The 26401-nt window shown below is 38.1% G+C and overlaps 1 protein-coding gene across 1 annotated transcript in view; it reads left to right on the forward strand.

Annotated features, from left to right (window-relative positions):
* The window catches only part of DMD (dystrophin), a 2170472-nt gene that overhangs the window by 2081594 nt on the left and 62477 nt on the right, over nt 1–26401 (forward strand). The window contains exons 67-70 of the mRNA XM_011957103.1: nt 18904–19070; nt 21328–21439; nt 23000–23136; nt 23831–23869. Coding sequence (XP_011812493.1) covers nt 18904–19070; nt 21328–21439; nt 23000–23136; nt 23831–23869 — 455 coding nt within the window. The remainder of the gene's footprint in view (nt 1–18903; nt 19071–21327; nt 21440–22999; nt 23137–23830; nt 23870–26401) is intronic.

Below are 26401 nucleotides of genomic sequence, written 5' to 3' on the forward strand. Positions count from 1 at the left end.
GTATGTAAAGTGGGATATACTGTTTGAATTATTTTGCCAAAATTATGGCAAATTAGCTGTAAATGTAAAATACATGTGGAGAAATAAATATCTTTTCCTCTTCATACCCAAACCTTCCAAAATGCAGATAGATGATCAATCCAATCAATCATCAAAATGTAGACACAAGTAACTTTCATACAATGAATATTAATGGCCACAAGCAATCTAGATTCATTTTGATTTTTAAAATCCAATTATAAAACAACTTGCCATAAACATGAGTTATTTCCTAATCTTTTGGTTTTTTTTTTTGAGACAGAGTCTCACTCTGTCGCCAAGGCTGGAGTGCAATGGCGTGATCTCGGCTCACTGCAACCTCCGCCTCCCTGGTTCAAGCGATTCTCATGCCTCAGCCTCCCGAGTAGCTGGGATTACAGGGCGCCTGCCACCATGCCTGGCTAATTTTTTATAGAGACAGGGCTTCACCATGTTGGCCAGGCTGGGCTCGAACTCCTGATCTCAAGCAATCCACCTCCCAACGTGCTGGGATTACAGGTCCTAATCATTTTTCACCTTTAGTCAAGTCTCAGTTACTTTTTCAGTTCTGGTGAAGCACACACACGTGTTCATATACAGGGATATATAAACATATGTGTGTGTATTGTGACTTGGGTTAAAGGTAAGGTTCAGTGATGGTCCCTGCTGCAAAGTAAACTAGGCTCTATTCAGGGCCCGCTGGAGCCTTTGTTTTCTCTCACCCCGAGTACTGACTCATCAGGAAGCCACCACCATCCTCACTGCAGCCTCCGGCCTTCTTGAATTTGGTTGTCAGGATAAGGGGTGGCCAAACAGAAGCTCTGCTTTCCCTAGACTGCCCCCCTTATCAGGAGACCAACCTATTCCATTTCTGCCTGCTGCATCCTTTTGCTGGATAACCTCCTACTCCCCTAAGCCCGTGTCTCTGGTTTGGTTACATTTCTGTCTCTGTAATAACAACTCTGTATTCTCAGTATCAAAGCTTTGAATTCAATCCATCCTTGCATATTTATTGAATGCCTCCTGGTTGGCCAGTCAGTCTCCAAGCTCTTTGAAATGTGAAATGTGTTTTGTTTTGTTTTGTTTTGAGAAGGGGTCTAACTTCATCACCCAGGCTGGAGTGCAGTGGCACAATCACAGCTCATTGCAGCCTTGACCACTGGGCTCCAGTGATCCTCCCAGCTAAGCCTCCTGAGTAGCTGGGACTACAGGCATGGACCACCACGCCTGGCAATTTTTTGGGGTGTGTGTGTGTGTGTGTGTAGACAGGGTCTCTAGCCATGTTGCCTAAGCTGCTCTCAAGATCTTGTGCTCAAGCTGTCCACCCACCTCAGCCTCCCAAAATGCTGGGAGCACAGGCGTGAGCCACGGCATCCAACCTTGAAATATTTTCTATGAGACTGGGGGGAAATCAGTCAAGATATGAATGGTGGTAACAGGTGGCTTTTTATTTTCTCTGTACTATTTTTATTTTCTGAGTTTTCTTCTTTGAACATTTATAATTAGAAAAAAAATTAGTAAAGTGCTGCCTCTTTTTTTAGGGAAAGAAACATGTTTTGTTTGATTGCTTTCCATTGCCATCCTTACATTGTTTCCAGGCCTTCTCATCATTGCACTGGCTTCCTAGCAAGCCTCCACTCCACACTCCAGTCCTTTTCATTGGTCTTATTGCCCTCATTACTGGTTTTAGAGAAAAGCATTCACCATATGATGCCATCCTTGAAAATGTCAGTATCCTTCTGTTGTCTACTGAACAAATCCTAATTTCTCTATTTAACTCTCAGACTTTTCCTAATCTGGTTTCATAACCACCCATAGTTTGCTTTCACTATCATGAAACACCTTCTCCTTACCACTTGTACCTATTATACTTATAAATAATATTGTTACCATTGCTCCTAACAAAACTTTGTTCACATTAATTCTCTCATTTAATCTTCACCAAGTCCTTGAGGGGAACAGAATAGTCAGGCTTTGGAGATTTTGCTTTTATTACTGTTTAAGTGGATGAATAATTTATCTGTGCCCTTAAAGTCCCTCAGCTGGTGGAAGAGTTTGATTCCTAGCCCAGTATGCCCACCGCCACATTTATCACCTCATTCCCAAATATGTAATTTCTGATACTTCTGCTCTCCAGCTTCCCGAGGCCAAACAACAGCTACTTTTCCTGAGTCCTGGATAGAATAAGAAAAGGTATAACAAGACAGGGGACCTTGAGGGGGAAGAGGAATGAGTTTGAAGTATTGGCAAATTGAGTATTTCTAGTCAGATGCTAGTAAATTCTGTATGTATGGTGAGGCTTACATTACTTAGATTTGGGGAGCCTCTCAGCTTTGTAGCAATTTGCAGTCAGGTTGAATGGATCCATTGTAAATACTTAGGAATCCACGTCCTGGCCCTGGCATGCTTTTCCTTGGCCAGGTGCACTGGCGGTCACCTTGCCTTTCATTGTGCAATGTGCACAAAAATACAATGTTTGCTGTAGGGAAAGATAACAGAAGTGAAAATGTCCTCTGCCCTTTGTTTGAAGCCTAGGACCTTGAGAATGGGGCTGGGCTGGCTCCTTCAGCAAGCTTGTGCTCAAAGGCTGCTATTTCTACCAGCCTGAGGTAAACGGTAACAAAGTACTTGTTTATCCTACAAATGCATTCCTTGCATCTCAGATTTCATTTCCTTTGATTTCTTGTCACCAACTGGAAACCTTACTATTTTTCAAGTTGGTACAGTTAGAAACGTACTGAATCTTCTGATTCAGACAAGGGCCCAGTATTGGCAAGAAGAGAGGTAAGTTTTTATGTGCCACACTCTCTGGATTATTTATTAAAGGTTTTCTCATATCCCCCGCCCCCACTAGCCACTTAGAAAAGGAAATCACCCATCAGGTCTAAGTGAAAAATTCTACTTACTTAAAAATCACTATAGGTCTTCCAAGGAATTATCCATTAAGCCAGGAAATGAAGTCACATCCATGGATATGAAAAAGGAATATTCACTATAAATTTATGGCTTTGACAGTGGTATCTTTGTAGATACTAAATGAGGCAGCAGGATATGTTTGCACATTAATAGCATATTGCAGTCAACACATTTACTGGGAAACTGACTCATTTTGGTAGTGATAGAAGTAAAGTTTTGCAATGAGTTCGTTTTAGAGATACAGCTGTAATTAATATATTGCCAGCTTGTTCCTATCTCATATTCCATGGAAACAGCCCTGTTGAGAGATTAGATTGATCTTTATGACCTTAGTAAGGCCAAGCCTGCCCTGGCAGTGAGTCACATAGACTGCCTGAAGGAACCTTGAGGATTATCTGCACGTCTCCTTTTTCAGATGAGGAAACAGGCCCACAGTGTCACAATGAATGTAATCTACATCATGCAATTATATCATGTTATGGCTTCAACCAGTTCAGAGACTGGATTGAAATAACATGGTGTTAATGTGTTAATGTGATCCCTTATATGAATTTTAGATTGTAATAGAATGAGATAGATAAATAATAAACACCCCTTCTCCAAAACACATACATGTACACACACATCTTGATTGAAAATACTCTAATCCCAACATAGCTATTTAGTCTATCTTCAAATAAAACCAAGTATCACTTTTAGGTGGGAAAACTTTATACAGTCATGTGGTGAAGAATGACGTTTTGGTCAATGACAGGCCATATATACTATGGTGGTCCCATAAGATCAGTTTAATAAGAGATTATAATGGAACTGAAAAATTCGTATTACTTTGTGACATCATAGCCATTGTAACATCATAGCGCAAAGAATTATCTCACAAACCTGCACTGCCAGTCATTTAACAGGTAAAAAAGTATGTTTTAAAATATTTTTAACTATTATGGACACATAATAGTACTTATTTATGGGTTACTTGTGACATTTTGATACAAGCATACAGTATGTGTAGGGTAACACAGTCAGAGTAATTGGGGTGTCCATCATCTCAAACATTCATCATTTCTCTGTTAGGAACATTCCAATTCCACTCTTTTAGTTATTTTGAAATATACAATAAATTATTGTTGCCATGCATGGTAGCATGCACCTGTAGCCCCAGCTCCTCAGGAGGCTGAGGTGGGAGGATTACTTGAGCCCAGAAGTTCAAGGCTGTAATGCACAACAATTGCACCTGTGAATAGCCACTACACTCTAACATGGACAGCATAGTGAGACCCTATCTGTAAAAAGATTTAAAAATATATTGACTACTATAGTGACTTTATTGTGCTACCAAACACTAGATCATATTTCTTCTTACCCATTATTTTTGTACCCATTGACCATCCCTTCTTTATCCCCTGATCTTCACTACTTTTCCCAGACTCTGGTACTCATGACTTTCCTCTACCTCCATGAGTTCAATTTATTTTAGTTACCATACATGAGTGAGAACATGGGATACCTGTCTTTCTGTGTGTAGCTAATCTCACTTAACATAATGTCTTCTGGTTCCATACATGTTGCTGCAAATAATGGGATTTCATTCTTTTTTGTGGCTGAATAATATCCCATTATGTGTTTACAGCACATTTGCTTTATGCATTCATCCACTGATGAGCACTTAGGTTGACTCTACATCTTGGCTATTGTGAACAATGCTGCAGTGAACATGAGAGTGCAGATATCTTTTTGTGATTTTGATTTTGTAGTATTTTCTTCTGTAAACAATTTAAGAACTTTATTGTTTAGATAGCGTCAAGTATACCAACTTTGTATTCAATATGCTTCACCTATGAAAGCTGGAGTGTCAAAATCTGTTTATTGTACATCTGTTTTCTGCCTCCTGTTGTACTTAGTATTCAAAATGAATAAGTTGCTTTTCCATCTATCTTCTGAATTTCCCTATTCGTATGACAAAAATGAATACCATCTATGCACAGTTGTTGTAATAATGTAGAATGATATGAAAATGAGAATAAATTACAGTCTCAACTGTTGAGAACAAGTATTTCTCTGTGTTAGAAACATTCCAAATTCCACTCTTTGAGTTATTTTGAAATCTACAACGTATTATTGTTGCCATGCATGGTGGTGGGCCCCTGTAGCCCCAGGTACTCAGGAGACTGACGTGGGTCTCCTAACGTCATAAATGATAAAGCATTCCAGAATACCTGGAGTAGTGACTGGCAGAGTGGTTAAGTGCATAGGCTTTGAAACCGGACTGTGCCTGGGTCCAAATCTCAGCTCTGCTATTTGCTGGTTGTGTGACTATGGACACATTTCTTAACCTTCCTGGCCCCTGAACTCTTGGAGGTGATTGTGAGGATTAAATGAACCAATAGAAGCAAAGCACTTAAGAGCTGTGGTGGATACATAGAAGGTGCCCAGTGAATGTTAGCTATGATTATCTGAAGTGTATTGTGGCATGAAAATATCCTGCCAATGTTAACAATTTCTTTAATCTATAACAAAACATCATCTGTGGATTGCATTTTAGAGACTCTGGAGATTCTGTTTCTCTGCAAATGTTAAAATGCCATATCGGCCGGGCGCGGTGGCTCACACCTGTAATCCCAGCACTTTGGGAGGCCGAGGCAGGCGGATCACAAGGTCAGGCGATCGAGACCACGGTGAAACCTCATCTCTACTAAAAATACAAAAAACATTAGCCGGGCGCGGTGGCGGGCGCCTGTAGTCCCAGCTACTCAGGAGGCTGAGGCAGGAGAATGGCGTGAACCCGGGAGGCGGAGCTTGCAGTGAGCAGAGATCCCGCCACTGCACTCCAGCCCGGGAGACAGAGCGAGACTCCGTCTCAAAAAAAAAAAAAAAAAAAAAAAAAAAAAAATGCCGTATCAGTAGACTTTTGGCTGGTTAGATTTAGACAGCATTCCCCGGGCCAATTGATTACTTTTTGTTTTTTTTTGTTTTTTTTTTTTGAGACAGAGTCTCACTCTGTTGCCAGGCTGGAGTCCAGTGGTGCCATCTTGGATCACTGCAACCTCTGCCTCCCAGGTTCAAGTGATTCTCTGCCTCAGTCTCTCAAGTAGCTGGGACTACAGGCGCATGCCACCATGCCCAGCTAATTTTTGTATTATTAATAGAGATGAGGTTTCACCATGTTGGCCAGGATGGTCTCGATCTCTTGACCTCGTGATCCGCCCACCTCGGCCTCCCAAAGTGCTGGGATTACAGGCGTGAGCCACCACACCTGGCCAATTCCATTTTACTAATACATTTTCCATCTTGAAAGTAACTCCTAAAAACCCTACTTCTCTTAGGTTTCCTTTGACTTTTTGTTTATTAATCAGACTGTGGGCCCTTTGGTTCCATAGACATTCTTTTTACACCCCTTTTGGACAGATGAATACTCACTAGTAACTAAGTAATTAGTAAGAGTTAATACAATTCGGTATTTATAAAGAAGTGGCTTTTCCCAGAATTGAAGGTAGACCCTAAGAGTCCAGTCAGCCTTCCACAGAGATAGCTGGCTGCCATGAAAAGCTGAGCAATATCACCGACCTCTTACCGGGCCTGCTCATGAGTAGTTAGTTAAAATTCCTGCAATTTTCAGAAAAGACCCTTATCAGAGTATTATCAGCATTGTCTTAAGTTTAATATTGATTTCCAATTGCTATTTTTAAAAATTATAAGCTACCGTGGGTTAAGCTTTATGATGATCTGTTTAAGTGGTTTGTTGGATTAACTTCTCTATGTGGAGTAATGGATGTTTTCTTCACCAGAATTTTGAAGATAGGTTTGTGTTGTAGTTGAAACCTGTTTTATTCATACAGTTATTGCTAAGGAAAAGCATATGTCATTTTGTTTTCCATCTTCATCCTTCTAAAGTAGCACTTTATTGTTATGACTAAATCTTCCTTTCTTCCTCTCACTCTGTCTTTTCCTTCCTGCCTGCCTGTCTTCCTTTCCTTTCCTTTCCTTTTCTTTCTCTTTCTTCTTTCTTTTCTCTCTTTTCCCTTCCCTTCCCTTCCTTCCCCTCCCTTCCCCTCCCCTCCCCCCTAAAATTCCCTCATGCTTTCTTATAATCTCACTAAGTCCCACAGCTCTGTTTTCTGTTCCTTTAATTTTGCCTTTTCCTGAACTGGATTTTAAAGGATTGTAAGAGGCAGTAGTGGAAGAGGTAACTTTATATCTTGTTCTTTTACATAATGTGTCCTGAACCACACTTGGGAAAGTATATTCCATGGTACCTATAGACAGATATATGTGCTTTACCATGTATATGTGAAACTTTTCTAATTTAACTTTCCTGTTAAATTAGAACTCTGTAGCATAAATTAATACTGTTGAGTATACTTAGGGATTTGCATAGATTTGAAATTGTGCGTATGTTCCCTGGGGCCCTGGTGTTAATTGGTTTATTAGTCAGGTGGAGTGGAGAGCCTGAGGTCAGGACAGTTGTCCTTGAACATGGAAATGAAGAGTGGATAATCACCATGTGTTATTGTTTGGGCTGATTTTATCTTTAATGGGTGATTCAGAGTTCTGATTAATATTTAGAGCAGTGACTGCTGGCCTCCTACCTGCTCATTATCTTCAGAACTTTAAATAAAATACTTGATTTCTACCCAAGACGGTAGTTATGGGAAGCCTTTTGCTTCTTCTTGTCTCACAAAGACAACTCTTGACCTCTCAATCCTTACTTTAAACAAGAAAAAATTCTGTACATGTGGGGACTCTTAAACTCATTTTCATGGCTGCAGATTCACATTTAGGGATCTAGGAAAAGCACATCTCGGCAGAGTAGATGAGGAGATGCTTTAAGAACCATGACAAGGACAGGAAGGAAATCAATTTTGCGTTAGGTTTGTATTTTTAGAGAAAACGAATCCTGGGGAACTTTTCACACTCATTACTATTGACATTAATACCATTGCCCTGTCCCTTTCACAGTTACTAAAATCACTCTTGCCCACCCTCCTGCCTTGCCCACAACCCGTTCCCATGAAGAAGTGACTTGGGAGAAATAATGGTTTCCAACGAATGTTTTATTTTGGAAACGTTTCAAGCACAAAGAAGAGTTGAAAGGATAGTCTAAGGAACACTCATCAGTATCATACATCTGTACAATCCATGGTTGCTTTTTGCTCTACTTACCTCTTCCACCCTCTCAGCTCTGTTTATGTATGTGTCTGTCTGTGTACATATACACACAAACACATTTTCCTCCATGTCATTTAAAAGTAAAGGAGCATCACAACATAAACCCCTTAACACTTCCCCATACACCATTTTCTTAAAGGACATTCTCTAACATAACTGCAGTGCTGTCATTACACACAAATTTAACAGCAATCCAGTAATACCATCTGATATGCAGTCCACACTGAAATTTCCCCAGTGCCCCAGAATTGTTCCTTATAGCCACTGTTTTCTTCCAGCATCTAGTCAAGGTTTTTGTCTGTCATGTCTCTGTACCTTCATTTAGTTTTCAACAGTCTCCCAGCATTTTTTTTTTCCTTTAATGACAGAGTCTCACTGTGTCACCCAGGCTAGAGTGCAGTGGCGCGATCTCAGCTCACTGCAACCTCTGCCTCCCGAGTTCAAGCGACTCTCCACCTCAGCCTCATGAGTAGCTGTGATTACAGGCAGGCACCACCACACCCAGCTAATTTTTGTATTTTTGTAGAGACAGGGTTTCACCATGTTGGCCAGGCTGGTCTGGAACTCCTGACCTCAGGCGATCCACCTGCCTTAGCCTCCCAAAGTACTGGGGTTACAGGTATGAGCCACCATGCCAGGCTGATGTTGACATTTTTGAAGAGTTCAGGCCAGTTTTCTTGAAGAATATCCCATACTCTGGGCTTTTCTGACAGTTCCCTTGTGATTCAATTAATGTTAACATTTTTTTGGCCAAAGGACGATAAGATGATGCTCTGTACCTACCACTGTATCACAATCTGGAGGGACAAAATAACATTTTGTTCCTATTGCTATCACTAAGAAGGTTAAGGTGGTATCTGCCAGATACTTTCCTTGTAAAATATCCTTTTCCCTTTGTAATTAGAAAGTAATTTTTGGATATTTTGACATATTATAATATCCATTCCTTAACCTTTCACTCTATGGTTTTAGTATTTATTGATGATCCGTGTCTAATTCAGTTATAATATTGGTGGTTGCATAATAGTGGTTTCCTAATTCTACCGTTCTTTCTGCATGTATTAGACCATTTTCTCATGTAAAGAAGAGCTTCTACCTCTCCCCCGTGTATTCATGAATATCACTGTGGACATCCAAGGTGGTTCTGAGTGTACAAAAAATGATATCTCTCTTTACTGAACTGCCAATGGATACTATTTTTGTCTTGGAATCGTTTAAAATGGCAGTGTATAGAATCGAAAGTCCTTTCTCCAGAGAGCAACATAAACATATGTCTAATAAATATATTTCCATATTAGCCAACTGTTTTATGGGAACAACACATTGACATAATTAAAACGTGTAACATGAAAACTGTGCTGATTTGAGAAGCTCATAGAGTTTTGTTTCTTTTTTTCCTTTTTGCCACTTCAATATATATGGACCTGCACCTGTCAGTCCAGGTAGCTCATATGTGCCATAGCATCTAATGGTACGAGGGACATGTAATGCTGAAAAGAAGGGGAAAAGGAGGTGTTCAGACGAGATATAAGTATGCATTTATCAGTGTTGTGGGGTATTCACTTGCACCTTCCATTGGCTCTCACAGCCATGTTACCGGCATATAATTCAGTTGAAGATTTAATACCTGGACATTGTCCTAAGTGGGTCTTGCTTACTTAGCTATCAGACTCAAGTACTTTCAAACAAATTAAAGATTCAAAAGATTTTGGGGATCACCTTGCTTTTTCCCATAGGAAATCACTTTTGTCCTGTCTTTTTAAGACTATTTTAAGCATATATATTTCAGTATTAAAATCATAGATAATCTTAAGCTGTTTCCTTAACCTCGTTGGGCCTTTTCTTATCTGTAACATAAAGTTAAAACAGGTTATCTCAAAAGTTACTTATCCCTAAGTTTCTTTGATTCTATGCTAAATGTTATAAAGGCAGAAAGGGAAATGGATTATTGTACTTATTTCAAAGCTTGGCTATGATCAGCAAAGTCTTACCTGATCTTCTGGGTAACAACTCTTGTAACAGAGCTATAAGATACAGAAAACAGTGTTGTACATAGAGTGTGGCATGTCACGTGAGACCAACTGTTCTCTGAATAGAAACACACACTAAGAGCAAGACGTGAAAAACCATTGCATAGAACCTCATATAAACGATCCCTTGTGTCCCTACACTGCAGTTTCCTCAGTAACTCAAAGGTAAAACCCAGTATCTTGTGTCTCAGAGGATCAAAATGTCACCTTCCTTCTGTTTTATTTGTTACTTGCAGGTTTTGTATAGTTTTATAGAGATTTTTTTAATCACTCGTTTGATTTTCATAAAAATTGGGATTGTTTGGAAGAAGAGTCATTAATATTCTTTACAACTTGTTCTTGTTCCTCCTTTTATGTTCTTTGCTGGTGCAGACTTCTCTCTTATGTAAAATATTCCACTGATGCCCTTGGTAGATTTCGAGGTTGTTAAAGAAATTGTAATAACAGATCAGGGAACAGTCAGGGACTGCCTGTCCTATACTGTCTGACCCTGACTAACCATTTTCCTTGTAGTTATAAATCTTTGTGTACAGACTGTAATTCAAAAAACAGTTTTTATCAATTTAAATTCAGCAAATCTTTCCAAATGCTAAGGCTTTTTATAACAAGGGACAGAAAAGTTGAGTTGTCAGCTCTTGATGCCATTACCTATTAACAATGGCAATGACACTGAAATGATTTTTTGGATTTATGAAGGGAACATTTTACTAATGAAAATAGCAAATGAAAATGGCCACTGTATTAGTCCATTTTCATGCTGCTGATAAAGACATACCTGAGACTGGGCAATTTACAAAAGAGAGAGGGTTACTGGACTTACAGTTCCACATGGCTGGGGAGGTCTCACAATCATGGCAGAAGGCAAGGAGGAGCAAGTCACAACTTACGTGGATGGCAGCAGGCAAAAAAAGAGCTTGTGCAGAGAAACTCCCGTTTTTAAAACCATCAGATAGCGTGAGACCATTCACTATCACGAGAGCAGCGCAGGAAAGACCAACCCCCATAAGTCAATCACCTCCCACCAGGCTCCTCCCATGATACGTGGGAACTATGGGAGTTATAATTCAAGATGAGATTTGGGTGGGGACACAGCCAAACCATATGAGCCACAAAGGAGAGATTACCCTTTTTAAAAATCTGTAGTTTGCCCACAATGTTTTCCATAAATAAAAACGTTTAGAAATTCTATTTGTGGATATGTAGGTATTTAATATTTGTATATTTAGTTCTTATTTTTTCTCTAAATGGTTATGACCTCTACTAAGTAAAATCAAAACACACACACACACACACGTGTATACACACACATACACACAGACCTGCTTTACCTTGCTTGGGATCATTATTTCCCATGATTAAATAAATAAATTTCTGCAACTGTTTATCTTGGAATACACTGCATAGAGTTGTCAGTTTGAGAAGCAACTTGATTTCAAATCTGAGTCTACAATTTTAGCATGTTTCCTTGTGACTTCTAGTTTGGGGTTGTTAATTTCCTTTTTGTTCTCTCTACCCTCAGTTTATGAAACAGTGTGGCATTTTGGCAGTTGAATAGGCCCATCATAGCCTCCCAATTTCTGTGTTGTAGAGGATAGTTGCCGGCTTATTAAATGTCCTGCAGGACTCTCAGGGAAGTCTGTGTTTAGTGAATAGTGATGAGTCAATGTTGATTTCTTAGTTTTGACAAATGAACCATATGGTTATGTAAGATGTTAACATTGGGGCAGGGTTTCTCAACCTTGGTGCTGATGATGCTTTGGCCTGAATCATTCTAGTTTTTTGTTGTGGGAAGCTGCCCTGTGTACTGCTGTTTAGCAGAATCCTGGCCTCTATCTACTAAATGCTAGTAGCACCACCTCAACGCACCCCCTCAACACACCCCCTCACCCCCCGCCAGTTGCAACAACCAAAAGTGTCTCCCGTAAAAGATACCAGGATGAATTCACTTTTTGTCAGTCCCAAACTAACTAGAAACAGGAGAGAATGAAAGGAGGAGGGTTCATGGTTACATGCCTGAGATAAAGACTGTCTCAAGGACTTTCTAAAATCGCCCCACAAGAAATTCCTTTGTTAGGACTGCAGCAGTGCACATAAGATGCTCTCAAAAGAACATCTGCCCAGTAATGGCATCTCCACTAATAAACTGACACCAGTTCTGGCGTTGAGCATCTGAAACCAACGAACTATGTTTCCAAGCAGCTTATGTAAACTTCTGCTTTTACCAATAAAAGTTTCCCTCCACCGTCTCCTCTTCAAATGCATCTTGGGTTGTAATCCTCATTTCTAATTCAGAAATAAGTTCAACATATTTGGAGATGTTTTTCTCTGATGTTTTTGGTCGACACTCCAAACATTGTTTTATTTCCTCTGGGGTATGACATCATTTCCGGTCGAGAACCACTGACCTAGAGAAAAGCTATCTGCCTGTGCAGTTCCTTTCAAGGGTCCCAAGTGTGAATTTTGTGTATACCTATATTTTAAGCCAGATCATTCTACACGTTACCTTCTAAGTCCAGATGAAGTCTGTTAGCCTTTTATGTGTGATACCATCACAGAGAAACCAACACAAGGACATTTACTTTAATCTATAAAGTAAATTTTGGACAGTTTGAGAAAGTAACTTATTTTGTCTTCTACTCTTTACAAAATCTTTATAAGTTTATGTTTTTTGTTCTTCAGGATGACTAGGCAGGTTTTTAAAATTCTGACTTCATACAGACTTTATAATCTTCCTTTTATTTCTTGTGATCACATTGCAGCCGAATTCCCACCCACTGTTCAATTCAGCAGATTTTAACAGAGTCCAGAAGTATAGTTCCTGTCTTTAATTAATCTGCAATTTAGGAAAGAAATTAATGAGGTCTCGTTATGTATTGTTTCCAGGATGGTAGTTTCTTGTTATCTGAGAATTACTGGGCACAGTCTCTTGCCTAATGTTTACTTCTCCATATAGAGTTGACCCTTGAAAAATACAGGTTTGAACTGTGTGGGTCTACTTATAAGTGGATTGTTTTCGACCAAATGCGTATCAAAAATACAGTATTCAAGAGATGTGAAACCTGCGGATATGGGTTCAGCTGGGCCTACTGTGGGACTTGAGTATGCATGGATTTTGCTGTATCTCAAGAGTCCTGTGGGAGTGAGGCTGCAGGGGGCCAGGAAGCAACCCCTAGCATATACTGAGGGACAACTATACTAATTACTGTAGTTTATTAACCATTCACATGGTTTTCACAAACCTCACAATTGAAATGCCAATTGCCTTCTCTTAAAAATACAACATATATGTTTATGGTAGCTGGGATGTAGGGCTTGCTGAGAAATACTTAATTGCATTCCTTCTGTAGCCATGAATTAGTGTTATTACCTTGAGAGAAAAATGAGTATTCAGGTGGACCTCCTGGCAGCCAGTTAGCCCTTCAGTGTCCAAGGATTTATGGAAAGCACAACATCAAAGAAATCCAAAAGTTACTCGGAACCCTGGCAACTCTCCTACCTCCACACTTGCCATGTAATGCCCTTTGAACTTATTATATTGTTAGATCCCTTTGCTAGAAATTCCAGATATTGAGAATTCTTTAACTGTCTTTATACCTTGTTATATTTGTATAAAGGTGACATTTGTATGAAGCCACCCTCCAATGTGTTGTAACAGAGCAATAATAATGACAACTGATTCCTTCCCCTCCCCTAGCCTTTATGTTATGGATAGTTGCTGACAGGTGAAGATCAACAGAAAAAGAGGAGAAACCCAACAAAATTCCAGACTGTGACTATCACAATGGAAGGAGCTGTGATAGCTTTACTTTTTGTGTGTGCATGACATAGAAGGGGAAAATGGAGTTACTGCCAAAACAACAGCAAAAGCAAAACAAAACAAAGCCAACAAACAAAACAAAACCCAGGGCTAAATGACCTTTCCAAGAGATTTTGCTAGGATGGCTTGAAACTGGTGTTTAGGGATGAGGACAGGGTCACCCTTGATACTGAGAGAGAAATATATCTGAGACTTTTATGTATCTCAACAAATAATGGTACTTACAAAGATTATCTCAGTCCAGTGAATGCCATCATACTTATCTTTTGACCTTAATAACTTCCTGCTATTCCAGTCTATCCCTATATATTTTTTTCTAGAATGATCGAAATGTAATTTTAGCTGAGTTTAATTCTAGTTCTGTTAGGTCTTTACAGAAGCTTGCCTGGTTTTTAATTCTTTCCTTCTTTATCGCCAGACAAAAGGAGAGGGAATATACCACTAGGATATAGAATAGTTTGTCATAAAAATGAAGGATTGAAACAGAATGAGAATGTGAATCCCCATACCTTGTCTTCAGTGCTGTCAGTTGGCATAGGTGAGCAGTTTTAAAAGAGCCAAAATAATGGAGCTTGCATCTTAGGGGCTGGACAGAAATTTCAGAATGTTCAACCTTTAAGCACAGAAGAATCTATAGTATTTTTAAAGAGTAGAACATTCTACAGCCTCCCTTGGTAATTCACACTAATGCTTTAACAACTTTCAGCATCAGGAAATTCTTCCATATGAGCTACAGCCTAAATTCTTCATGCTGCTTACGTCTGTTTCTTCTTGTTCTGTCCTCAGTGGAGAGATCGAACAGCTGGTCACAGGCCCCTATGTGAGAGCCATTCACATAATTGAAAACTGTTATTAAATCGCCCCTTCAGCAGTCACTCTTTCTTGCATGTTTTCTCTCTCTCTCTCTCTCTCTCTCTCTCTCTCTCTCTCTCTCTCTCTCTCTCTCTCTCTCTCTCTCTCTCACTCTGGGAAGATTCCAGAGCTGATTAACATGTTTCTTTACTGATGACCTTCTCAGCCTTTAGTATGTTCACGTGCACTAAGAATTTTAAGAGGCAGATATAATGTGCAGTATTTCTTTAATTAATTTGACCTTCTCATGAAGCATTTTGCTGGACAATTGATCTGCTGGACATACAGGGAAACACTGACTCAGAGATTTTAGTTGAGTAGGAACTCTATGTGAGCCTACAGTACAGAACAAAAGAAAGTAATCCAGTTCCACTGTCCAGAGAAACAGAGGTACATTCTCAGCAATTATATTTGAAGAACAGTTTTCTAAATGACAATGGCAAACTAAGCCATATCATATGAAGAAGAAATAAAAAGAATAGGAATGAAGAGGCATAGACAGACAAGACAGCTCTGGTAAAATATTTAAAGAGCTGTTCAAAGAAAAGAACTTCTGGGTTGCTGGTCAGATGGATGATAAAAATGACAGTAACAATAGCAAACATGATTCTTGCTATGTCTCAGACACAGTTCCAATTGCCTTTCATTTGTTGACTCATGTAATCATAAAATAACTCTATGAGGTAGGCACTATTAATATTTCCACTTCGTAGCAGAGACAAATTAAGACACAGAGAGATAAAGTGATTTTCCTAAGGTCACACAGCCAGTGAGTGGTGAAGCTGACATCTGAACTCCAGTGGTTTCACTCTGGAACTTCTACTCCTATATGCTGTGCTGATGGATTTCAGCTCAATGTGATGAAGCACTTTTGACAGGGTTATCTGGACATAGGTGTTCAAGATCACCTTCTAAGGATGTTTCCTAGCTCTCTCACATGAGTGGTGTAGTGGCTGTAAGCACACACTGACATGGGTAAGAGTTTGGATTCAATGAATGCTGAGTTTGGACTCAATGAAACTTGAAAGTCTTACAGCTCTGTGGTGCCATGCCAAAAGGATGAATTGACTTGCATGATCTTTTTCATCTTTAGATTCCATAATTCATTATAAACATTTTTTTCCCCACAAAGTACATCTGCGATGGAACTCTACACAGAGAAAAGTGCTCAGCAACAACTTTTTAAAACTTAACTTTTAAGTTCAGGGGTACATGTCTAGGTTTCTTATGAGGTAAACTTGTGTCATGGGGGTTTGTTGTACAGATTATTTTGTCACCCAAGCCGAGTACCCATTAGTTATTTTCCTGATCCTCTCCCTCCTCCCACCCTCCATCCCCTGATAAGCCACAGTGTGTGTTTTTCCCCTCTATCTGCCCATGTGTTCTCATCATTTAATTCCCACTTATAAGGGAAAACATACAATACTTGGTTTTCTGTTCCTGCATTAGTTTGCTAAGGATAATGGCCTCCAGCTCCATCCATGTTCCTGCAAAGAACATGTTCTCATTCTTTTTCTGACTCCATAGTATTCCAGGGTGTACAGGTACCACATTTTCTTTATCCAGTCTACCATTGGTGGGCATTTAGGTTGATTCTAGGTCTTTGGTAAACAGTAGCTTTCGATCAGAAGTTTGAACTGATATGATTTTGCAGCTAGGAAATCCAAAGTTAAACAGTTTATTATAGTGTTGCTAAATTTAGAATTAGGGGTAATGACTGGAGTACTGTTGAGGTGATCAGTGTTATAAGCCAAATGACCTGTCAGTCTAAACCCTCTTGCCTTTCTATCTGAAATGTGGATATGTCCTTTATTAGCAAACCACATTACAAGAGAAGCAACTTGGGTTTGCAGCTTAAATACCCATTACTTGTGTGATACTAAGTATTCCCATGTCATATATTCAACTGAAATCGGCTGTGGAATAAGTAATGCTTCTTGCTTCTTGGAAAAGCAAATGAAAATCATCTCTGGAAAAAGCACTTTTATTCTAGGCTCAAACTTTTATTTATCTCTAGAAAATATTTGTAAGGTCAATTTAGTATGTAGTAAAGAACATTAAGCACACAAGAAATCAAGGTGGAAAAAGAAAGAAATCAAGGTGAATGAGAACCAGAAGAAATAGCAAATCATAGAAGCAGACCTACAATAACATCATATTCCAGAATTATTAGATTATTTTTTTAAATTATGTTTATGCAGTTAGAAAAAAAAAAAACAACATTGAAAAATATCTGCAGGGAACTACAAACTTGAGAAGTTACCTTAAAAATGACCAAGTAGTATTTCTAGATATCAAAAGTACAGTAATCAAAATTCAAACCTTTATGGGTTTACAGCAGACTGGCAAGAGAAATGGATACCCAGACAGTAAGGCAGAAGGAATTAGAAAGAATGAAGCAAATAAGGATTTTTAAAAAGATGTGGGGCAGACGGGGGGAACTAGGGAAGGCCTGTTCAGAGAAATATAGATTGAATAGGTCTAACATTTATCTAACAGAGTTCTGAAAGTAGAATAGAGAGGGAATGGAGAAGAGGCACTATTTGTTGAGAGAATGAGAAGATTCCAGAGCTGATTAAAGACTCTAAATCACATGTTTAAGGAGTCCAGTGAATCCTAAGCAGTCTAAATCAAATCCTAGAAACACAGCACAAGATAGGAAAAGGATAGATTATCTTTAAAGGAGCAACAGTCATCTTTACTATTGACTTCTCAACAGCAACAGAGATACATGAAAGTGGGGTAATAGTTCAGTATTCAAAAACAAAATAAAAACAAGACCCAAAAACCTTTCCACCAAAAACTTTATACTTGGGCCAGGCACGGTGGCTCATGCCTATTATCCCAGCACTTTGGGAGGCCAAGGCGGGCAGATCATTTTAAGTCAGGAGTTCGAGACCTGCCTGGTCAACATGGTGAAACCCCTTCTCTACTAAAAATACAAAAAGTAGCCGGGTATGGTGACGTGCGCGCATAGTCCCAGCTACTTGGGAGGCTGAGGCATGAGAATCACTTGAACCTAGGAGGCAGAGATTGCAGTGAGTCAAGATCATGCCATTGCACTCCAGCCTGGACAATAGAGCTAGACTCATTCTCAAAAACATATATATTTAATGAAGATAACTATCAGGAATATGGATTTTTTTTTTTTAAAAAAAAAAGTATTTTCAGACAATCAAAGCTTGAGAAATGTACCACCAACAGCTAAAGGAAATTCTAAGGGACATATTTCAGGCAGAACTAATCCTAGATGGAAGATTGGAGATGAAAGAAAGGAATGAAGAGCAAAAAAGTAGTCAATATATGGGTCAATCTATCTAACAATATAAAAAATTAAAACAATCCTATAGGGTTGGAAAAAATAAGGTATAATTAAAATTCATGAATATAGTAACATATAAATCAAATGATGGTATTTTGAGATTGTTGAGATCATTGTCCTCTCTGGGATGAATGGTATTTCTTACATTTAGACTTTGAAAGAGAGAGAGAAATAGGCAGACAGAATCAACAGGGCATCATGAAAACAGCACTAAGCCAGGAGGTTTGGATTCTATTATCAGCTCTGCTGCTAGTTGTATGGCCTTTGAAAAGCTACTTTTCTGATCTACAAAATCAGTTTGTCTATTAGATAAGGCTTGGGAACCAGATGAATTTTAAAGCCCCTCATTATGATTCTATGAGAAATAGATTATCTAGAAAAAAATCAATTGTCCCCCTCCTTTGAAATTTTATCAGTAAACACCTGCATTTCACTTGTGGCTAACTTTCATGTATCAGTTCAAAAATTAGAATTAAATATAGTCTCGCTCAGGTGTGTAGTTTGCTTTACCCTTCTCATTTGTTGTTTTTGTTTTCTTTTGTTGTCATCTAGTAGCCAAAAAGAGTAATGGCAGTTTACCAAAGCCTTAGGAGTAGGTAGCGCTTTGGATATTAGGGAGCATTTGCAGAAACAAGCTGTGAAAAGCCAGCCTAGCTTTGCAACCATTGTTCTTTCTTTCTTTTTTGTTTAACTTATTAATTGAACTGATATACAACTCCTTTGCCATCTTGCCTTCTTTTCTTTCATCCTTTTGTCCTCCTTCTCTCTCCCTCCTGTCTTTGCAGGCTAATAATAAGCCTGAGATTGAAGCGGCCCTCTTCCTAGACTGGATGAGACTGGAACCCCAGTCCATGGTGTGGCTGCCCGTCCTGCACAGAGTGGCTGCTGCAGAAACTGCCAAGCATCAGGCCAAATGTAACATCTGCAAGGAGTGTCCAATCATTGGATTCAGGTATTAGGAACAAAAAAAAAAATGTTATTTTTTTCTCATCATTTTTCACCTTTTTATGACTTGATCTTTTATCTCCTGTGCCAGTTGCTGTTAGTTCGTCCCTCTCCAAAGTGGGAGAGAAGGTGATTGGGCCGGAACATCGATCATTCCTGTCACCCTCCTGATCGCTAGGTTATTTTGGTGGATCTCACTTATTAGGCTGGTGTCCCTTTCCACCTTCACTCTTCAGCTCTTCAGAGCCACATTTTTGGTTGAGCAGGACAAAGCGCATGTCTTCACAGAGGTATTACAGATGAACTGTACCTCCTCCTTCCTGGAACCAAAACATTTTTACCATCTTTCCTTTTTCACAGTCTTTTCTGTTTATAGAAACTTCCCAAGCATCAGTTATAAAACTGAGAGATGATTCTATTCTGGGAGGAACCATAATAGTAGCTCAGTCTCTCATTCACTTTGCACCATTCTTTTTTCTCCCTTAAGTAACAAGAATTGTTTTCAGCATCATCTGAGAACTTACTTCTTTATCTGTGAATCTGATTACATTCTTTGTATGTTATCCCAATGAACTTCTAAAGGAATAAAAAGTATGCAAGTAAATGGAAGATTCACAAAGCAGCTAAAAAACAACCAGTCCTTATATATTTCTAAGTGAAAGACATAGGAAACATAGCAGGTTATTCTCATATTCCTAAAATACCATGGAAAACAAGGCTAACTAAATCTTTAGCCCTGTTGACCTGTTTGGGGAGACCGGATTTTTTTTTTTTAATGAATTAATCTCACTTAACAGTAATCCTAAATCCTAATTCTGAAACTGTGATGTCTTTAAATGTGTGAATCAACATCAAGGTTTCCATAGTGATGAATAAGCCACAAAGTTGTAAACTAGCTATATGGTCTATGCCTGTGCAGAATCCACTTAGCAGCTAAGTAAACACTCTTTTCCAGTTATGTGTGAACTGGTTTTGTTACTTTATTTTCTAATAACTACCTTGTACTGTTGCATGCTTTTTATTCATAGTGCTTTTTAACTTTTGGTGTTTATCCTTCCATAGTCATGCTGTTTACAAAGAGGTTTTACAAAAACTTTTAGAGGTTTCTGAAGCCTAGATAGACAACAGTGAATAGGCAGTGCTTGCAAGATACCTTCTTTCCTTCCTGGTTTCGTGGCAGGTAAAAATGATGCCATGGGGGTGGGGAGAGGGGAAGGGAAGCCACAAGTGACTGCTTTCGATTTCTAAGCTATCTTTTCTCTGCTTCCTTAGCTGGTGGGCTTTTGTATATAGGGGAAATTTTTATAAACTAAAGAGTAATGCTTTGGAGGATCTGAAAGAGCACTTTCGCCTGCAATTCTTTTGCCCTTAGCAAATTACATTATTTTAGGACTCAGCACTTCTCATTCCTCCTTTCCCCTCTTGAAAGATGGTTGGGATCTAAAAAAGATAGCTTTCCTTCCCACTTCTCCATATGTGACATAAGAAATATGTTTATGTGAATTGGCTATGGTTCTTATCTGAGAAAGCAAAAGGCAGGAGAGTATGAAACAAAGAATATCACATTCTGATAATGGAGGAAATGTACCAACTGGTATTTACAAATCCTAAATTCTTCCATCTAATCCAATTTTCATTTTCTCTTGGGACTTTGGTTATCATTTGTAGGTAATGTGGTGAGAGATTTCTGAAGAGATAGAGATAAAAGAGGTCATTCGAGTAACTGTTTGAAGATGAATCATATCAGTCAATTAGAAAACATTATTAAAGTGAGACTTGTTTTAATTGCAAGTTCTTGTTCACATTTCTTTTGTCTTATGAAATTGCTTTATCTTGACAAATTTTTGAAAATAATTGCTTCAGAAAACTTTTGTCCCCATGATGGGTAAGGGGCATGCACAGCATCAGTCTGTCTCTCCTGGAAGTTCTTTTAAATTTGAGTATTTGGTTTTCAAAAGACTGGAAATTTGCCAGTACCTTCCTACTTAATCTCAAAGAGTTCCTAGTGGAGTTTAAATAAGAGCTGAGTTTTTCTTCCCTCCTTCCATATGTTTATAGGATAATCTTTCTGCCAAAATGTTTTGATACTGTAGGAGAGGCACCGGAGAAATCTGGAGGTAGGAAGTTAATCACTTACCTTGTGGGACTAATGAACATTGCATTCTGTTTCTCGAATTAGAACGTGGTAGAAGGTTTATTAAAGAGTGTTCTTTGGGAATTTGATTCGAAGAAATACATATGTGTTTGTTTTTGCTCTTTATCAGGTACAGGAGTCTAAAGCACTTTAATTATGACATCTGCCAAAGCTGCTTTTTTTCTGGTCGAGTTGCAAAAGGCCATAAAATGCACTATCCCATGGTGGAATATTGCACTCCGGTAAGTTAGACACCTGCCTGACTTGAGAGTTAGTTCACCTGGGATACATTTCAGTTTTGTACAATACTGCAGATCATGTGTAATGCTGTGATTTGTCCCTTCCCTAGATGTTCCCCAGCTAAAGTGGCTCTCAACTGTAGGCTTCAGGATTTACCCTATCCCTGGTGCCTAGGGAAGTGCCTGGCACATATGGAACATGATAGACCCTCAACAAATATTGTTGGATAAATAAATAGGGTTTTCACTCTGTGTGCATGAATGCATCGAAGATGTTTTCACATTTATTTTGCACAGCCTTAGAGGCTGTATGGGGCGATCTTATGGCCATGAGGCATGTTGAGTATGGGGTATGGTTCTAGGTTCCCCCAAATTCATAACCTACCACTTTTAATCAATGTTGCTTGTTCATTATCTGTCCTACATACTAACAACATTTTAAAAATCCATTTTATATGCTGACACTTACTAAATGCTAGGCATTTATCTTTTAAACTACCCTGTGTAAAATAAGTACTATAATTTTTATCCCCTCTATACAGATGAGGACTCTGAGGTCCTGAGGTTAAATAATTTGCTCAAGGTTCTATAAGTAAGAGTTGAAGCCATCTCCTAAGATGTTGTTTTAGGAAAATGTTAAGTGGCCAATAGAACTGTGAAAAATCACTGGTGCAATGGCAAGGGCGTAGACTTGGTGGCCAGACAGACCTGAGTACAAATCTCCATAAGAATTAAAGACAGGCTCCTCTCAGGTTTGTTTTCTCTAAAATAAACCTGTCCCTGTTTACTGTAGAGCCACCCTTCGTGTTTCTCCTCTCTTTCTTTAATTCTTACATTCTCCTCTTTTCTAAACTTTATATGCTTGCTATTCAAGATATGGTCTGTTGACCAACAGTCATATGTCTATTGGCATTACCTGGGTCTTTATTAGAAATGCAAAACTGCAGGCCCCAACTCCTGATGCTCTAAATCAAAAACCGCATTTTAGCGAGATCTGCAGCTGGTTCCCATACACATCAAAGTATGAGAAGCTCTGCTTTAGAGCATCTCTCTCTTCCATCATCAGAGTGATCCTCCCAGATATTTGCCTTTCTCACCTTTATTCCTCTTACAGAGATGGTCAGTGATTGAGAATGTACCATGCTGTGAATAGACCAAAATTTAGTGGGTGAAGCATGCTATCATTATGTACTAAGTAGTTTTTAAAATATCATAAAGTGTGGTAAAATTTAACATCACCTTTTTGACCTTAAGACCTATAAACTACCACTTATTGAGTAGCCTAGTAAGCTTGTATGCTTCATTTATTTATCATAACAACATGTCGAGGTGTTATTGCTCCCATTTTACTGATGATCAGAGGCTCTGAGAAGTAAATAACTCATCCAAGTTAGCACATGCCAGGCCTGGTTTCAGAGCCCCATTTGTCTGATTCCAAAGCCTTTGCTCATGACCACAACTCCTTAATTACAAAATAAGTGTCATGGAGCAGAAGACTGGAGTTGTCATTAGTTTTGAAATCATACTGTCCTAAATCTGATCTCACCATGATCTCCCTTTTAGACTACATCAGGAGAAGATGTTCGAGACTTTGCCAAGGTACTAAAAAACAAATTTCGAACCAAAAGGTATTTTGCGAAGCATCCCCGAATGGGCTACCTGCCAGTGCAGACTGTCTTAGAGGGGGACAACATGGAAACGTGAGTAGTGGCAAAAGCAGAACAAACTCTTGTTTGATGTATATTTGAACTCCTCTCAGCTGAACACCCTCCTTCACTCCCAAATGCAAACAGTCTCTTCTATTTCTTTCTTTTTATTTACATTAGCTGAAAAGAGAAAAGTAAGCTGATGTCCAGTTGCCATTTCCCCACTTCACTTGACAATTTCTTTTTCCAAAAGTTAAACTTTATCTCACAGGGGGAAAAAAAACACAACACAATACAGCCACTAATTGCCTTATAAGCCTTATAAGAAATATGGGACTGTTTACAAATGAGGGATTCCACTATTTCATTTTGATTTTCCTCTCTCACAAATCAGTAAATGTGTGTCTTTTTGTATCTCATTGTGTGGTCATATCTATTCACTTGTTTCTACTCAAGAGAAAATATAATCACAGGAAAAAACTACTTCACAGTAAGTAGTAATGGTTCTCACGATCAAAGGGATGTCTTCACCTCTTTTAAACCTGCTCCTCTTTTTTGCCTTAACTCTGATGGCAGTCACACAACTGTTTGTTTTCCTTTTAATTCACTTTACACCTTGGTTTGGCTATTGCTTTCCATGGTTCATACTTAATTGGCTGGATTTTATTTATTTTGACCTTTCAGTAAATTTTTTTTGCAGCTGAGTTTGCGTGTGTCTCTCTTCACCACCTCATTTTTTGTTTTGCAGTCCCGTTACTCTGATCAACTTCTGGCCGGTAGATTCTGCGTGAGTACTTTTGCTGAAGGGTGCTGCTACCACCAACACATTCGCTTGCTTGGTTTTCTTTTGTTCTATTTGTTTGTTTTGTTTTGTTTTATGGACATATTAATTCCCTTTCCTTCATTTCAGTTTGTTTTATTCTTTTCTTGATGAGATTTTGAAAGTACTATCTACACAGATCAGGAGAATCAGAGTGGGTTTTTTGGTTCCTCCACCAGGTGAAATTCAAACCAGCGGAAATCCTGGCTTGAATTCAAATTATAATCAAAGAAGTTACTGGAGTTTTAGCTGTATTCCTGGGAGACATGTTTATATATTTCTTCATATAAAAGCAAGGAAGAACCTTCTGATTACATCATAACATTCTTTAGCCATACCTCTTGAGATTCGATGCTTTTTAGAATCTTTAGGGTCTGTTATAAGTGAACTATTAAAAATCAGAATTCGTTTTAAAGTATGATGTTGAGTTTGGCTGAATAATTTTAATGAGGTGTGCAGACTGTTTATCAGGTTATGCCATGCTATTTGACTAATCATTATATACAAGGCTTTCCAAATTTTGAACTAAACTCACTTTACTCTCCTCTCCAAACTAAATATTCAGCTCATAAATAATTATACCTTTGCTCTAGGAGGAAAGTATATTATACTCTTTGTTATTACTATTGGTGTGTATTAATAATACTAAGGTTAGATACCAGCAGATGATTTATCTCAGAGTTTATAATGTTAGAAACCTCTTTTTTGGGGCCTGTGATTTATATATTAGCAAACAAAGTGCCTGTTTTAAAACTACATTATGTACAGTTGTTATAACAAACTTTTGGTATTTCAAAGTATGCTTTATTTAAATATTTATTGAAAATCAGACGGCTCTATTATGTATAAAGGGGAAATGACCAGTTCAGAAGATAAGCTTATGTAAGAATTCAATTTCTTTTTATTGAGTCTTTTTTATTGTTCCACCATGTAATTTAATTTAAACTAGGTCCTCTTTTAAAAACCCTGTAGTGATAAATGCAAATTATTAATTGAGGTTTATTTTCAGTCTTTATGGGCCTAAAGGAAGTGGAAGGCTTCCCTTTCTTTCTTAAAACTTCGTTATTGTGCCCCTTAATTTTGAGATATGGTAGCTATAAGTAGTATATTCTATGATTTATTTAATCATCATGCTTAAAGAACTTTGAGAGTTATTTAGATTCAATTATGTCCTCTGCCTCTTGGAAATTGTTTTTTCTAAGCCAGGTAGTCTGTTATAGAAGTTACAACTTTTCAAAAATAAGAAACTTTTAAAGAGTTGATACACTACAGTTTCAGCTTGATTGGATCGTGATAAGTGAATGGATTTACTCTATGTTGAAATAAGTTTAACCAAGTAAGAAATCCAAACGACAAATATGCCAAAGAACAGTTGTTACGAATACATAGATAAAAGTAGCACAAAATAATAAAGAGTAATTAACAGTTCCTTGAAAGGCAAAAAGGAACTACACATAAGCTAATGAGAAAAAAAAATCATGACAATCAGTTTAAAGTAACTTAAGTAGAAGATTTTCTTTCTTAAACGCTGAACTACTTGGGGAGTTATACCTGATATAAATGATGAATTGATGGGTGCTGACGAGTTGATGGGTGCAGCACACCAACATGGCACAAGTATACATATGTAACAAACCTGCACGTTATGCACATGTACCCTAGAACTTAAAGTATAATAAAAATAAATAAATAAATAATATAAACACTACCCAAATCATTCTATAAATGTAATGCAATTTATATCAAAATCCCAATGATTTTTTTGCAGAAATAAAATAATCATTTTCTAAAATTAAAAAAAAAAAAATCTTTTCTAACAGCTAAAACACACCTCCCAATTTGTCTTTTTATGAAGAGTTGGTTAGATTATTCAGAAATAGTGGGAAGTTTTAATTTTGAGGAAGAAAACAAACCTAGCAGACTAAAGTCTGTGTTTTCTTTAATAGTAGTAATTATATTTAAAGTATTTATTCTTAGGATTATAAATACTATATAAAATATATTACAAAGCCATCCTATTCAGGCATAAGAGCCAGGTCCTAACGTGTTTTATTTTGCAAGAATTTTACCTAATGTTAACAAATCCTATGATGATTACAGTATTTAATCCATTTGATATGGATCACAGAATTTGAAAGTTTCCGGAGATACAGACTTTTAGGTTTTCCTTAGACTAAACTCTTATTTGCTTGTGTTTGTCATATTACTTTAAACTAAAGCTACCATAGGCCTTTATATTGTTTGTCGATAAGTGAGCCAGTCAAACAATATTCTTTGAGCGATTCTGCATTGAAACCTAAATGAATGTCAACTTTTAATTAATAGAGTTTTCATGAAAGATAAGGTGGTAGTGGGTGGGATGGAATTGACCAAGTGGGTCATTAACTCTAATAGTAAGTGATCCTTCTGGGTATATGGTTTTGTATTTAGGAAGTGGGAAGGGGGGAGCAGTATTATTACCTTCTTTTGGAAGTGTTTTAGAAGGCTTTGCACTTAGTT

The sequence above is a fragment of the Colobus angolensis genome, unplaced genomic scaffold (genome assembly GCF_000951035.1).
Source record: "Colobus angolensis palliatus isolate OR3802 unplaced genomic scaffold, Cang.pa_1.0 Scaffold434, whole genome shotgun sequence".
Classification (NCBI taxonomy): Eukaryota; Metazoa; Chordata; class Mammalia; order Primates; family Cercopithecidae; genus Colobus; species Colobus angolensis.